Source organism: Nymphalis io, chromosome 15 (assembly GCF_905147045.1).
Source record: "Nymphalis io chromosome 15, ilAglIoxx1.1, whole genome shotgun sequence".
In the NCBI taxonomy this organism is placed as follows: Eukaryota; Metazoa; Arthropoda; class Insecta; order Lepidoptera; family Nymphalidae; genus Nymphalis; species Nymphalis io.
In genome coordinates, this window is record NC_065902.1 from 6,365,678 (window position 1) to 6,381,098 (window position 15,421).

Sequence of the window (15,421 nt, forward strand, 5' to 3'; positions counted from 1 at the left end):
TTATATATTATTTAGTTAATTAAATATTACTATCATGATACCATAATCATTGCTACAATTTATTTAAAATATATGAGACGGTCATATATTTTAGTGTTAGAGCTACATATCAAAAGCAATTACGGTTATTTACGTTTCGCATTTCGCACATTACAATAACTTAAGGCAAAGTCAATGAATACTTAATGATTGACACAGAATTCAAATTAAGATAATCGGAGTGCGATATATAATAATTCGGAAAAATGAATAATGAAAATGAATCTATTGTTACCACGTGTGATTTTATAACAGACGAAGTGATAAAAAAAGTTATCGAAAACAGCGTTAATGAAGATGTAATTCTAAAAAATTACATCGTATTCAAGGCCAGTGATAAAATGCTTGGATTTTTAGCAGATTATTGGAAACTTCAAATACAAGTTATTACAAGTGACAATACAATTAAATCGCTCTGTTTTTTTATAAAAGCAGTATCTAAATCGAATTCAGCAAAAGCGGATATGGTCAATGAAATGAAGCTGTTTGAAAAGGAAATAAATTTTTACACATTAATTAAGAGCAAATTAAACACACCTGGTAAGTAAGATCTTTGTTTTTTGCATTGCATTATAACATCATTTTAAAAAAGCATCAACTAACATCGTATTTTTTTTCAAAATTGTAGATATAAATACATGGAGTCCCAAACTAATTCTATCATTGAAAGATGCAATGATTTTTGAGGATTTGAATAGTCTTCAATATAAAACGCTAAATAAATTTAGAACATTTGACAGAGAACACACCTTGCTCGCTTTGGAAGCATTAGCGAGATTTCATGCGGCTTCCATAATTTACGAAGAGAAACGATGTCTACTCTTAGGAAAACCGTATAACATAAACGATGACCACGAGAATTATCTTAACAAAGGTGGTTACCAAGAATCAGACCCATGGTTTATACAATGTATGAATGGCGCATTAGAAGCTGTTAAATATTTTTCGAAATATAGCAAAGATAAGAAAGTTCTAAATTTAATAGAAAAGCGTTGGAACGATGTTTGGAAAACAGCACTCCGGCTTTCTGATTACTCATTAAAATATAGAAATGTAATTTGCCATCGCGACCTATGGAACAATAATATTTTATTTAGATACTTAAAGAAAGGTGTGAAAACGGTACCCGATGATTGTTTACTTGTCGATTTCCAAGCAGTTAGGTGTCAACCGCCAGCTGGCGATGTAATGTTGCTCCTTTACTGTAATTTGGAACCTAATTTCCGAAAAGAGAATATTGCAACATTCTTAAATCATTATTATAATGTCATGAAGAATATTTTAAGTAGCAATGGTATACCCATTCAAGATGTTTTTTCTTATGACAATTTTCTCAAATCTTGTGATGAACAGAAATTGTGGGCACTTGTGGTAAGTGCCTGTCTTGTACCACAGTTCTGGATTGACGATGAACTCAATACGAAAATTTTCTGCAATACTACAAACTTTAAACATATAATGACAAAAGATAAAGCGTCATTTATCAAAAACATGATATTAGAAAATAGTGATTACAAAAACAAAGTCTTAAATATATTAGAAGAAATTGTACAACAATACTGTCTTTAATATAATACTGTAGTAAATTCTGTAGAATAGTTATACTGGTTATAGATTTTTAATACCTTTTTACTTTCTACTTCCATAGTTTTTTGATTCAATCTTTAAACATAAAATTTTCTTTAAGCCGAATTTTCTTTATTTTTAGGATGTATTATATTATTATTAGTGGTGTCATTCTTCTACTGGTTATTAAATGCAACTTTAATATTCTTTCGTTTAAATTGGTTGTCTTCAATACGTCGGTTCCCATACTTTCTATGCCATCGATCATCGTTTCGCTGAGTGTACATATCGCAGAATGGTCTTAAAAGCAGAATATATAACAACTCTACGAAACTCAATAGGCTTGCGCCGAGAAATAATCCGCCAGTTCCTCCTGTTGACACTAGATAAATAAATTAAGTTAATTATTTGTATGAAACAATGTCATACATGTAGAATACGACTTAATAAAAATATTAATTTGATTTCTAGGTCTGATCTATTTTTATTGTTTAAAATATCATTTAGCAGAGTGGTATGGCAATCTTGCCATCATTCAATGATTATAATTTGTACTCGAGAGAATATCAAATGATTAAAAACAGAAGTAAAAATAACAACAACACAGGAAATTAATCGTGTAACTTTTATTAATGCTGAACTAGTTCATGAAAGGGTAATTTTTCTCCTTATGTATCAAAAAGTTCAATGGAAAGTCGTATACTACGTTTAAATATCTTTCTAATATATAGTAAATTTAAATTTAGACATGAAAATTGAATAAATATTTTTATTTTATTATTTTATTGTTATGGTGCTGAAAAATCAAATTTTTCGCACTATTGCGGTTCACGAGGCAATTTTCTTTACTCATTTACGCAAACCTTAATGTATAAATACACCTTCACTTTCACTAAACCTTCTTCATGAAGCACTAAGTCCAATGGCAAAACCGTATGAGGAACCTAATTTTTAGTTTATCGCGTTCAAACAGACAGACGCGTCATATAGATTTTGTTTTATAATATGTAATGATGTACTTATATAGGCATATAAAATGTGTGTAAATCTCGTTAGTATATTTTTTTAATTAACCATCTTACCGACCAAATCCAGCACACCTCGAACAACATTTCGTCTGTATCTCTCGCTTGGTAACGTCGAAAGCTCTATCTGGATAGTAGAAACACTTCGATTGTTCGGTATTTTAAAATCCTTAACTATAGATATTTCAGCTTCAGTACAAGATGGCAAACAATCACAATGTAATCCTGGCCGCGGTGACCAACGCGCTTTTAGAACCTGCAATAAGTAACATTATATACCTTTATAAAAATGTGTTTAAGTAAATGCCATGCCAAAATACTAAAAAACTTACAGATAGCAATTGTAGATTGTCATGGAGACATATAATTCCACTTTTGTTACATTTATCTGACTCTTTCGTATTAGGCATGAAGAAATTTGTGCAATTGCAAAGGTTTAATTGGGCAACCTTTCGACACTGTACTGTGCACGCTGTGTATGAGTAATAAGGATATACATGAAGAATGTTTTCGTCCGTATATCTGCATTTCCTTTTCTCGGGCACAATCACCCTAGCATCAACATCGTTTTCAATATTTCTTAATGTTATTTGACGTCTAAAAACATTGTTACAATTTGAGAGTCACATGGTAAACTTTTAAGTCATTATATATTATATTGTAATAACTTATCAGTTACTATTTTTTGTTTTCCAAGGTATACCTTGATTGGCTTGTCGCTAAGTTTGGGGGTCAATAGAAGGTTATATTTGTATTAATAATAATGTCTAAGATAAAATATCATGTAACTGTAATTGTTTATAGTTTCCGTTATAAATATTTATTATATTGTTTTATTTAATTAATTATCATTTAAAACATCAAATTATATTTATACGATTATATGTGTTTTATTCTAAAGCGTACTGAATATATCGGCTTACTAATTGCTAAACACAATATGGACTAACTTTCATGAATTAATAAATAATTATTTTATTGTCTATAATAATTATCTAACGATATCAAAAGAAAATACGACTGTGATTAATAATACATATATACCTGTAATTTAACTCTAAACTAACGGATATGACATCAGATTCATGAGATGTCAACGTTGGTACTTCTTCTTCGTTCAACACAAACACCTTTACCGGTAAGCTCACGTCAAACTTAATCATTCCAGGTCCTGTTGTTCTGTTGCTAATCATTTCCAGTTTAGGCAAATGATTACCTCTGAAAATGCAAATTGTAACTAATAAAACAAAAACAAACTTTATTTGTTTTTAGATGGATTTATCATTCATTACGTACTAGAAACGAAAATAATTGCTTTGAAAATTATAACTGTCTGTGTTCATCTCTTCATTAAACTATTGCTTAGAATTTTTTTAAAGTCGATGTTGTGATTCCAATGTGGGCTAATTTTTATTAAAATATATAAAATTTTATATTTATAACCGAAAACGGTAACATATAAATACCTTCCTTGAATACTATTTATAACGTAGCATATGCCTAGCTCTGTTTCCAAAGGTCTAAAGTAAGTGCAACAGTCAAAAGGCTTCCCATTCCATGAACAATTTGACACCATACTTTTGCATGAAGACCGCACCTAAATTAATAATCAAAACAATGAATTCACTGTCAAAATTCCAAGTAATTTTAAAATACTGTCTTACCAAATTTGCAAAATAGTTTAGTTTCGATGTAAAACATTCTGGATAAGGATTGTCATTTCCGCATGATTTAGACACGTAATATGTTATACCTTTAAAATATGCAATTTCCATTAAAACTTCTTCCAGTTCGAAATCATGATCTGAACCCCATAAGCTGGAATATAAATCTTTCTTACTTAGACTTAAACTGTAATTTGATTATTTTCAAAGATAATAAAATAAAGTAAAATATAAGAGGATAATAATATATAATAAATCTAAATGTCTGTAAATGTCCTACAGCTGCAGCTGTATTTGAGGAGAAAATTTTAAAGTGGAAATAAATGCGGCTGATTTTCATCACAACACATGCAATCATCCTAACGATGTATTCCTTCACCGTTTAAAATAATTTAAACACAGGAAATAGAAAATAATTAAGTGGTGCTTGCCCAAGGTTGGAACCCTCACGGTTTACCACTTTGGTTAACACGTCGTCTTTTAACAAGTCAGTTATACTTGCTATCGTATAACGTAAAGAAATAAATATGGAGCTGTTGAATGTGTCCCTACTGATTTATTTTATATTATTTTTACCTGTCAGAGACATTTTCTATGCGCCCTGAATTTTCGGTTTCACATACAGCAATCGATGGGAACTGTGTATTCCAATCTTTGTATGTTGTCTCCACGACGAAAGATATTGGATTATTACGAAAGGCATCATACTGAGCCGCAATTAAAAGCGACGAACCATACCAGGAGAGAATAACGAATATTAACCAAAATATTCTAAATTGAAAAAGAAAACATTTTACATAGTACGTACAAGCGTCATACCTATATTTCTAAAACACAGAATCGATCTATCACATATCTAAATCTTTGAAAATATCTACTTTCTTTCTACTTGGTGTTGCATCATATTTATAACTAATCATTATAATCCCTTCCAAATTAAAATTAATATAATTCGCCAAAAAAATCATAAAACTCAATTACACAATATAATTATATTATTATTACATGAACAATTTTGTGTAATCTATCCTAGAGTAAGAGAGAATAAATGCGTATTAAATATAGACAATATATAACATTATAATTTCCCAGCAAATGTAAAACAAAATAAATAATTAACCTTTCAATCCAATGTCTTTTTAAATCCGCAATAAATCGGAATCCATGGATCGATGTAGTTTCTGGCAAACTTTTGATTCCTTGCCACCATATTTGGAAATATGTTTTAATACGTTCGTTATCCATCTCAAGCTCAATATCAATATATCAAGCTGATTATTATTCAAGCGACTTAACATCGATCACTAATATTTACGCAACAACTATTGAAAAAATTGTCATTATCACAAGCTAGTGTATTTTTAGGGTGCCGTGATCTCCACAGTAAGAAGATACGCTAAATTGAAAGTTCTGTGTGTCGGTATAATAATTATTTTAACTGCAAAACACAATTAACTATCTCAGTAACCGCAATAGTCTAATTGTTAGAAGGTAGAATGACTTCCGTCTTTTTAAATAAAATATTCTTATTCAATACTAGCTATCCGTCCTGGCTTTGCACGGGTAGAATAAGGATATACCTATAACATTTATATAATAACATATACAGATAACTCTATTGGTTTAGGTGACGTACACCAGTAAAGGTACCAGTCGTCATGATTTTTCCTGACATCTTCAATAATCCTCATCATATATAAACAAATTTTCGCAAAATCTTACGAATATACAAACCGTATAAAAAATCAGTTTGGTAGTTTTTGAGTTTAACGCGTTCAGACATACAGACGGACTCGGCGGGAAGACGTTAAAATCTTAAAATCTTTCGAATTAGTGTCATTAGTGTTTCTTTGAATTCGATCATTTCTGCGCAGCTCGGTTCAATTAAAAAATCATCCCCTATTAAATGTGCGGAATTCTCACCGTGTGATTCTGTATCGTACATGACCAGCTTTTACAAACTATAATTCATCCACAATAACATAATTCATATCTGATATAAAACAGCCTATCTAAAATTACCCAAACAAAAATGCTATTGTGCTTCTAATTTGTAGATCGTATCAGAATTTGTATGAAAGGTGTGCTTCGGGGGCAATTATGTGATTTATTATTTATGAGACTAGCGTGTACACTATATGTATGACATAATTGATACAGTTTTTTTTTTAATTTTATAGAAAAGGATTTTTTTTTGTCCAAATTAATTTAGAGAAAAACTTCTCGGTCACGATTTATTAAAATAAAAAATTATAAAATTAAAAATTGTTCAAATTCAACCATTAAATATTGGACTAATTGTATTTGTAACAGAAAATTAAAAAAAAAATCTCAATATTCTTTATTATATTATGTGTAAAGCTTAGTGTGGCTAAGTAGTTAGAACACGAGAATTTTAAACGATGATTCCGAATTCATGTACCATGGAAGCATCACTTAATTTTCATGTTTAATTTGTGTTTTATAATCCTATGCAATTATTATTAACCATCCTTTATATCGTCAACACACGCACGCACGCAAGCACGCACACACACATATTAAAATACTTATTGTAGTGTATTTCTGCATGGTGTTACAATATGTGTGGGTGGGTAGTCCACACTAAGACGAGCTGTTAAAAATTCCAACCAATTTATCGAGTAAATATTTTCATAACTGCACAGTCCAATGCCGGATAACAAGAGAAGCAATAATAAATTATAACACCGTAAATATTATTACATGTTTATTTATCTAATTCCACTTTACATAATTATGGTGACTTGTTATTTAAACGTACATATTAGAAGAACTGTTAACATCTTGTTCATAATTTTCTGTTAATATAACCAAAAGGTTTTAGCAATGGCCGTATTTTTATAGAAATTATTAATATTACTATTTTGTCTTCTAATTAAGCGCAAACCTTGTGTTAAGTGTGAGGGTCAAGATCGAAACAGCGATTTTTACGTCGGTAGACGGCCCGTAAGCCATTGGGGTATTTTCGTATACACAATAATTACACAATGCGTATTCTAGTAAGGAGTTCCTCGTTTCCATTGAGTTGATCCACCAAGCTCATTCCAGTAAATAGGCCTGTATCGACTGATTGGTTCGAAATTGTTTACCGTTGACGTTTCACTGGTGATACGTTTTTCTTGACGATGACGATTACTGATTTCACGATATAACTTAACGGTATAGAAATAGATAAACTCGATTACCGATACGAAACTAAATCCAGTTACAAATCCACAAGTCGATCCGATATTACCTGTCGTTAAACAAACACTATTATTTAAATAAATAAGATAATATATATTGACAAATTGATAAGCATATAACAAATTCAGTAATAGCTCCCATAGTATCCCATGTGTAAGGTCCCTGTTCTGAGTGTTCTGATCTCTGACTGATGGATATTTTTTTTTATTATTGTATTATGTAGAATATGTTGGGCCACCTCCTAAAGACAATGGCATTGTAAGAAATATTAACCATCCCTTACCTCACTAATGCGACACCAAACTTTTTAGTTATACTGTCATAAACTTCAAATCGGAACACAACAATACTAAGTATTGCTGCTTGGCGCTTGAATATATGTTAAGTGGCTGATGCCTACCCAGATGGGTTGGAATAGAACCCTACCACCACGTAAATTATATACACCATACATACTCGTATATGGTAGAAAGTCATTTGCAGTTTTTTCTCACGATATTTTCCTTCGTTGCCCACAAGTCTGCTTATTTTTTTTACACATATTGAAATCAATAATGATTGGCTATATATGATAAAATCTGTATGAATACTATAAGTTTCTTTATATTTAAAAAAAATAAATGACCAAAAATCAGAGATAGACACTAACTTATTAAATCAAACCATTTCATGATAACATTCTGCCCATAACAGTCGGCAACTTCCCGCGCGTACTTAACGTGAACCATCGACGTTCCTGTAAAATTCGCACCTCGTCTGCAACAAAAAACTCATATAGTTTCATAAAATACTACATAGTAATATGCGTATTAGATTTGCAATGAATATTCTACAAAATTTGTTGTATTCGGCCAAATAGCGAACATCGTTTTATAACAGGATAATATAAAATTTATATAATAAATCTTTGTAGCGCTAACCAGTAGCTAATAATAATTCGAAGCGTCAGGGCCGGATATAAGGAAAGATAACCGGGCTACAACCCCGGGTCCTTCACAAGAGAAGGGTCCCCAATATAAGCTATAAATATGTACAAAATGAAAGTAGATCTTAAATCCACTACTTGCTTACAATTACAGGCACAATTGTGTTTTTCACTTGTTATTGACGATAAATGTGTTTCCAGAGCAACGGATATAAACAAGGGTTACATAGTGTCAAAATTTGACGTAAGTTGATTCTTTGATATTTTATACAAGAATTTTACAAAATATCTCAAAATGGAATTTAATAAGAAAGCTGGCTTATCAACAACTGACTTTGAAATATTTGGAAAAGTACAAGGTGTATATTTCCGAAAATATACACAGAAAAAAGCAATAGATCTTGGTCTTAAAGGATGGGTCATGAACACTGCTCAAGGCACTGTCATTGGCCAACTGCAAGGTCCACAAGGTGCAATACAAGATATGAAGCTATGGCTCCAGAAAATTGGTAGTCCCAAATCGAAAATAGAGAAAGCTGATTTTAGAAATGAGGGTTCGATTAATAGTTGTGCTTTCAGAACTTTTGAAATAAGACGATAGGATTTTATTTATAAAATATCTTAATTTCGTATTAAAATTTTGTAAAATGTACATTTGTTTTATTTCAATTATCAAGAAATATTATTTAATTGAGCTGCCTAATTTCATTAAAATAATTTACTTTAACCTTAAAAAGCCCCTTAAACTTATATAACCTAAAAGATAAAAAGATAGGTAAACATTTTATTAATTAATTATGTTAAATGTCGCACGCAGATTTTTTTCAACAACAATCTAAATGTTTAAAAAAAACTTACAACCAATCAATTCTATCATTATCTGGAACGGTGTTTAAATAGTCCGGCCAAATTTTTGTATTCATAAAATCATAACTATAAGCGGTTTTCGAGCAACTAGGATAACACATGGGGCAATTGATGCCACCTCCGACCATATCCAGCTCTAACTCTGGCGGAATCATGTCAACGTCAGGTCTCACCGTTGTCGATTGAGCTAAAAATAAATATAACATAAATATAAAATTCAATGTTTTCATTTTGTAATTGGAACTACCTGGTATATTAAATTTGTAACTTGCAATTTCAATTTCCATTAGACGCTCACGCTTCGATTTGAAAGAGTTAAGTGTAGGACAAGGAAACAGTCTTATAGAATATATAAATTACACCTTGCAATATTTTGACGGCCAAATAATATCATAATTATAAAGTGACATTGGCGAATATTGTTATGTAACGTGAAAGCTATGTCATATTAAAAATTATAAATTACCTTACCATTATATACCTTCAAACAGGGTATGTCTCTCATATCACACGTTCTATTATTGACCATTTTGGGCATGTTGAACGGAGTACATTTACATTTAGCTAATAAAAATAGCATTCTGCATTTTAGCAAACAATCACTATGTGTGTAGAATGGCAAATACGAGGACTCATCGTAGAACAAACATCGTCTTAGCTTAGTCGGCACGTGTTGGATATCTCGAGATGCCTCCGTGAAACTTGCCGTGACCAAAACTACCATCTAAACATATAAATAATACTCGTATGGAATATCATTGCACGCACTAATTGAAATTAATACAATATAATCAAGAAATTAAAGAATCAAGATAGTCATGAATCACACGTAAATCGCAGTTTCAGTTCCGAACAAGTACCTAGCAAATTCAAATGAAATCAGTTTTGCATTTAATACATAAAATTCAGAAATATTGATTATTTGAATTTCCAATACAACGCTATACATAAATGCTATACCAATTCTATAATTAACATTTTTCATCATTAAATCTTTTATATTTACCTCGACACTTGGGTTCACAATTTGCATTGCGAAACTACCACTAGGTGCATCAGGGAAATCGTAGGCGTCTGAGAACTGTAACTAAGAAGAAAAACAAACAATGTTTTAGATAAAGTAAGGTCTTTGTAAGGTATTATTGGTTCTTAAACAATTTCCAAAATAACCGAAAGTCGCTAAAGAAAACGTCTTTTAAAATTTTTATTGACACTGACGAAACTCTTTACAAACTGATTTTTAATTATAACAATGTAATATTATATTCAATAAGAAATGTGATGAGACAAAAACCGACTTTATAAACAAATGCACTAAAAAGTTTTTTTTTCGTCATCAGTTCCACTTCACCAAACGATATTTTCTGTATGCAAATTCTTGACTTATTGGTGAAAATAGGAAAGTCACTATATGTCTATATAAAAGTGCCTTTAATATTTGAGGGGTTATATCCTTTTAAATAAAAAAAATTCAAATCGTCCAAATTTATAAAAACGGAGTTCTGAGTTGAGATAAAAAACATTTTTTTTTTAAATCGAATTGATACCCTACTTTCTTTTTGGAGTTTTTATACCTGGGCTCCTTGTAAAGGCATATTGTAGTAAAAATCATCGGTTGTATTCAACTTAATTAATGCCTTCAATCCTTGACCAAAATCAAAATTGGACTTGTTTCCGTATTTATACATATCAATACTGCGTGCTCCGCTATCTTTGCTAAAAGCATAATTACATTCGTGACATTATATGCAATTTAAGTTTATATTAAATCATATTGGTGCTAATTAAATAATACATAGCAGTCACTTGAGAAAAATGTAAAAAAAAAATTCACGAAATGTACATACTTATTTACTAAGTTTTTTTTTCGTTTTGACCTAATGTGCAAGTTTGGTTAAGAGCAAGCGTGATTAGTTTAGGTGGCATTTTATTAACAATTTACATTCTTTGTGTCAGAAATATGTCAAAATATTTAAAAAGTATTAAATTGTCTATGGTTTTATCCTAATATCTTTGATTAGGCAAAGTTACGTGTGTGTAGGGTGTTTGCCAGATAACTATGTGACAATTATTACGTAAATAGAGGAAAGTGGAATAAATACCGCAAAAGACTAACAATAACAATAATATACTGTACACTTAAATACTTCCTATCCCATTTTTGTTCTTATAAATGAAAAAAGAAAGCAATATTCCTGTAAAATAAAAGAACAATTTATAAACTTACTCCTCAAATGTAATGTCAGACTGTCGCAAGTAGTTAAAAGTACAACAATAACCATTCATTGTCAAACGAAAATCAAATAGGTCGGAGCAGTTCATGGGTATTTCGTTCCAAGCACATCTCAACAACAAGTCTTCACATCTGGGTGTCAACTAATTGAAACGTTATGAAAAATAAATTACACAATATGAATTATACACACCGTTCGTTATACTATACATATATACCAACTATTTTATTGTACAATGAAACATAAAAGAAAACATAAACAAATAATTAATTACTAACATGTTTAAAATAAAATACCGCTCCACTTAATAGCGATTTAGCACGATGTATATCAAACTAGTTAATTGGAAACAACTGAACATTTCTGCATATTTAAAATTAAATGAACTTACTGCTGCGTGATATGTTTTTAGGAAAGTTTAATAAGTAAAAAAAAATGCAAATAGAAAAAAACAGCTATTCATTAATCCATCATTGATATACGAGTTTATGTTTTCTAATTTGCACCAAAACTAATAGTTTTTAACTTTCGTCAAAATCGACTCTTTTAAACATTTACGCACACTTCAATAATTCACTCTGTATATGTTAGTACAATCCTCATGGTATTTATCCTATTTTTTAGGGGACAGAACAATGTATTTTTCTCATCTTTTCATCTCTTATCTCAATTTACGAGCTTATACTCTGACAGGATTGACATCCTACTTACATATATCATGCCTAACACAGTCTTCATCTTATACCTCCCTTTTACGTGTTTATGCCATACTAATCTCTTTCCTTCTCCTTCCTTTCTTCCTCTGACGAACTAATTTCGTATCCTATCCATTACATGACTGGAGCGGCATTCATCCATCCCAACAGCTAGATGTAATTGGTTTAGTGTCAATTTCATCATAGGTTCTCAAAGCATGCTAGACGAAGGAAACGCGTACAAATACAAGTACATACAAATTCATATACAGCCTATAAACAAGCACTTTTAAAAAAGAAAAGCTTACGTGGAGATTTATCAAAATTTTGATGTCCATTAAAGTGTTAATAAATTGGATACTCACATTACGCATAAGCTCATTAACATCGTACTCCCCTAAAGCGTGATGCAGTTTCATCGGCTGTACCAGCTTCTCATTCATAGGTTGTTGATTATATAAAAAACCAAGGCCAAGTAGTAAGGATAGCATTTGTTTTTCCGTATAATTCTTATTTCGTTCCTCTTGTAACCTAAAGTAGTTTTAATATTTTAATTCATTAAAGTAGTCTATTTAACAAATAAAGTAAAGTTATTCATACGCAATGAATAGCTTTACTTTATTGAGTATACAAACTTTCTTGCTTAATTTTTAAAGCTTAAAGATATGACAAACATAATATAATAGGTAAAAATTCCTTGGAAAAATACATAGCATAATATTAATAAAATAAAAACGTTTTGTTTAATTTTTTTCTAGATTTACGTAAAAACAAATATCATTAATGTGAAACTTCAACTATTTTATTATTATAGGACGATCATAGGCTACATAGTATGTTTAAAGAATATATATTTTATTAGATATAAAATATTACATTAAAGTAAGAAATTTGGCGTTCCAGCCAATTTCGAAGTTAATGATGCCATATCGAAGTTATTGATGATACGTGAAAATTGTCTATGTAAGATGTGTACAGAAAAGATGGAGACAACACATATTTATTTTAATAAATTAGCCACCCATTTTATTTTAAAAAAGACATCGTATCACAAATCAGAAACAACAATTTTACTTCAATGACGTTGAAACAAAGCTTATATGTTTTGATAAAAATATATAACATTCATTTTAAAGTTAAATTTTCATTTTTAGTAATTTCAGGTAATTTCAGCAGTTACTCGTCCCGACTTCGTACGTGTAAAATTCATACAATTCATATCATAGCCTAAAGTTGAAATTTTAAAAGTCTTACTTAGCGGATTCTGACAGTAGTTACAAATGTAAGTTGATAGTTAGTGACGACAAACAATTTCATTCAAAATAAATCATGTAATAAAACACTAAATTTGAAATTGCAAAATTGGGACGGGAAGCTAGGCAAATTTAAAGTTTACGATGGGTAAACATTAAAAAAATATTCATTTAAAATGTCTCACAGTTTTCGAGCTAGTTCCTCAATAGCACTCTTACTGATTCTGTTATTGGTGCAAATACCGACAGCTGGGAATATAATTTTACTAACAGATACCCCTTCTGGCATCTGTGTAGTTACCAAGGGAGCTTGATAGTAACGCATGAATGTAATCCATACTAACGACACAGAACAGATGAGTCCACTAATCATTGTTATTATCCAAATAGTCCTGTAATCAAATTGTTTGCTTGTTAGTAAAAGCCTAGCTGGCGTTGTAAAAATACAAATATAAAATTACATAACTCTACTAATATATAAGTTGATATGTACAAGAAATACATGTTATAAAGTACCTGTATATTACTAAAAACCATTATATCTTACTTGTGATATAACACAAGCCAGTCTAGTATGATGTAACTCTAAGCCTTCACTGAAAGCATCGGTAATTGCGCCAAACAAGCCTGAGCGAGAAACCACCTAAGCAAGTTCACTTGCTAATCTAACCTTTAAGTACCGATATGTTATATTACTTACATAAGAACAAATCTTTGGACCCGCGGGTATTTTAAACTATAACATTTTGTTTAAATATAGAGTAATTGTAATTATTTATTATATTATTTAGAACCTTATATAAGCGTGTAGTTTAGATAATAAGGGATAAATGTAAAAATAATTGTTTAGTCTTATGAATTTTAAAGTTAAAAATTATTCAAAATAAATTGTTTATAGAAAAATACGTAATAACTAAATTAGCATTACATAAGCTGCATGTGAATGGTATCGGTGAGAAAAGTTGTTGGCGTTTAAGGGTTAAATACTTTCACAAACATACCGTTCAAAGCATGACGCATTGTCGTCAACTATGTGCTTCAGACCACAAATGGATGACTCAGCACAATACTCTTTGGTAACATTTTTAACACTCTGTTTCAACGTCTCAATTTTTGTTGGTTTCCGATTTTTCTTTCGTAAATAACGTCGGTACGATAACACATACGGCGAATTATAGGAAGTCGAATCCATTTGTTTTTCAAACAATAAATGAGTCTTTGCGTGATTATATATTGACCCAAAGTGTCATTTTCAAGTTGACGTTTTGAACATTCATCGGGCCACATACATGTGGTTGTTAAATATTCTATTAAATGATAAGATCCAACCTTGATGTCAGGTTAAATACTGTGATTGATCGGTTCTGTGTAGCTATTGATTTGAAAAACAAACAAGACTACATTGTTTATAATAGCAACTAATAATTATACGTGTTATTACAAATATTCGAAATATGTATGTCAATACTATATTATTTATTACAGTCAAAATGCATACAATTAAATACAAACATTAAACTAGTATGATAATGACGTTAATAATATTAAGTCGTCATGTTACATCGTTCTACAAATTCTAGCTAAAGAATCGTTAAAACAAATCACATGATTGGACCGGCAACAAAATGATTGCGAAACATGTTGTGAAACAATCTGTCTTAGATGCCTTCTAGCCACTTAATGCGTTTTAGATACATAACAAAACAGTAAGTTATTCCATAATGTATTAAAATATGTTATTCAAATTTATTTCTTAATATGGTTTGAATTATAACAAAGAAATATCACTATTTACCTTGACTTCTAACTCTTTAAGACTCTTTTGTTAAGAGTCATAAACAAATTGTACAACAATGTAATACAATTTATACTTCAGTTATTTCTTTTTATAATAGCAAACTCTTTGTCTATTAGATGTCAGCTTTAATGTTCCGACCATCTTGTCC

The 15,421-nt window shown here is 30.4% G+C and overlaps 4 protein-coding genes across 4 annotated transcripts; 2 read left to right on the plus strand and 2 right to left on the minus strand.

Annotated features, from left to right (window-relative positions):
• Positions 1-232: 232 nt before the first annotated feature.
• LOC126774008 (uncharacterized) lies at positions 233-3,461 on the plus strand. Its single transcript, XM_050495299.1, has 2 exons — positions 233-579; positions 668-3,461. The coding sequence occupies exons 1-2, from the start codon at positions 246-248 to the stop codon at positions 1,606-1,608; spliced, it is 1,275 nt and encodes a 424-aa protein (XP_050351256.1). The 5' UTR covers positions 233-245; the 3' UTR covers positions 1,609-3,461.
• Positions 1,782-7,270, minus strand: LOC126773937 (sodium channel protein Nach). Its single transcript, XM_050495199.1, has 8 exons — positions 7,203-7,270; positions 4,871-5,065; positions 4,295-4,448; positions 4,097-4,227; positions 3,675-3,848; positions 2,963-3,227; positions 2,688-2,886; positions 1,782-1,987 (listed from the first exon to the last, which is right to left on the minus strand). The coding sequence occupies exons 1-8, from the start codon at positions 7,268-7,270 to the stop codon at positions 1,782-1,784; spliced, it is 1,392 nt and encodes a 463-aa protein (XP_050351156.1).
• LOC126774033 (sodium channel protein Nach-like) lies at positions 7,202-14,742 on the minus strand. The gene is made up of 10 exons (XM_050495332.1): positions 14,477-14,742; positions 13,661-13,867; positions 12,588-12,753; positions 11,521-11,669; positions 10,868-11,009; positions 10,300-10,380; positions 9,765-10,017; positions 9,285-9,480; positions 8,151-8,257; positions 7,202-7,550 (listed from the first exon to the last, which is right to left on the minus strand). Exons 1-10 carry the CDS (start codon positions 14,665-14,667, stop codon positions 7,312-7,314), a joined length of 1,731 nt encoding a protein of 576 aa, XP_050351289.1. The 5' UTR covers positions 14,668-14,742; the 3' UTR covers positions 7,202-7,311.
• Positions 8,243-9,027, plus strand: LOC126774030 (acylphosphatase-1-like). The gene has a single exon (XM_050495328.1). The coding sequence runs from the start codon at positions 8,722-8,724 to the stop codon at positions 9,025-9,027; it is 306 nt and encodes a 101-aa protein (XP_050351285.1). The 5' UTR covers positions 8,243-8,721.
• Positions 14,743-15,421: the final 679 nt, after the last annotated feature.

Bases quoted from the DNA above. Each gene is read 5' to 3' on its own strand.
- LOC126774008 (XM_050495299.1), top strand. From the start codon at position 246: ATGAATAATGAAAATGAATCTATTGTTACCACGTGTGATTTTATAACA. The intron at 580-667 runs GTAAGTAAGATC...TCAAAATTGTAG, and splicing joins GAGCAAATTAAACACACCTG to ATATAAATACATGGAGTCCC.
- LOC126773937 (XM_050495199.1), bottom strand. From the start codon at position 7,270: ATGGCTTACGGGCCGTCTACCGACGTAAAAATCGCTGTTTCGATCTTG. The intron at 4,228-4,294 runs GTAAGACAGTAT...TTATTAATTTAG, and splicing joins TAAACTATTTTGCAAATTTG to GTGCGGTCTTCATGCAAAAG. The intron at 2,887-2,962 runs GTAAGTTTTTTA...TACTTATTGCAG, and splicing joins ACAATCTACAATTGCTATCT to GTTCTAAAAGCGCGTTGGTC.
- LOC126774030 (XM_050495328.1), top strand. From the start codon at position 8,722: ATGGAATTTAATAAGAAAGCTGGCTTATCAACAACTGACTTTGAAATA.
- LOC126774033 (XM_050495332.1), bottom strand. From the start codon at position 14,667: ATGGATTCGACTTCCTATAATTCGCCGTATGTGTTATCGTACCGACGT. The intron at 10,018-10,299 runs GTAAATATAAAA...TTATATGTTTAG, and splicing joins TTGTGAACCCAAGTGTCGAG to ATGGTAGTTTTGGTCACGGC. The intron at 7,551-8,150 runs GTTAGTGTCTAT...GTTTAACGACAG, and splicing joins GAAATGGTTTGATTTAATAA to GTAATATCGGATCGACTTGT.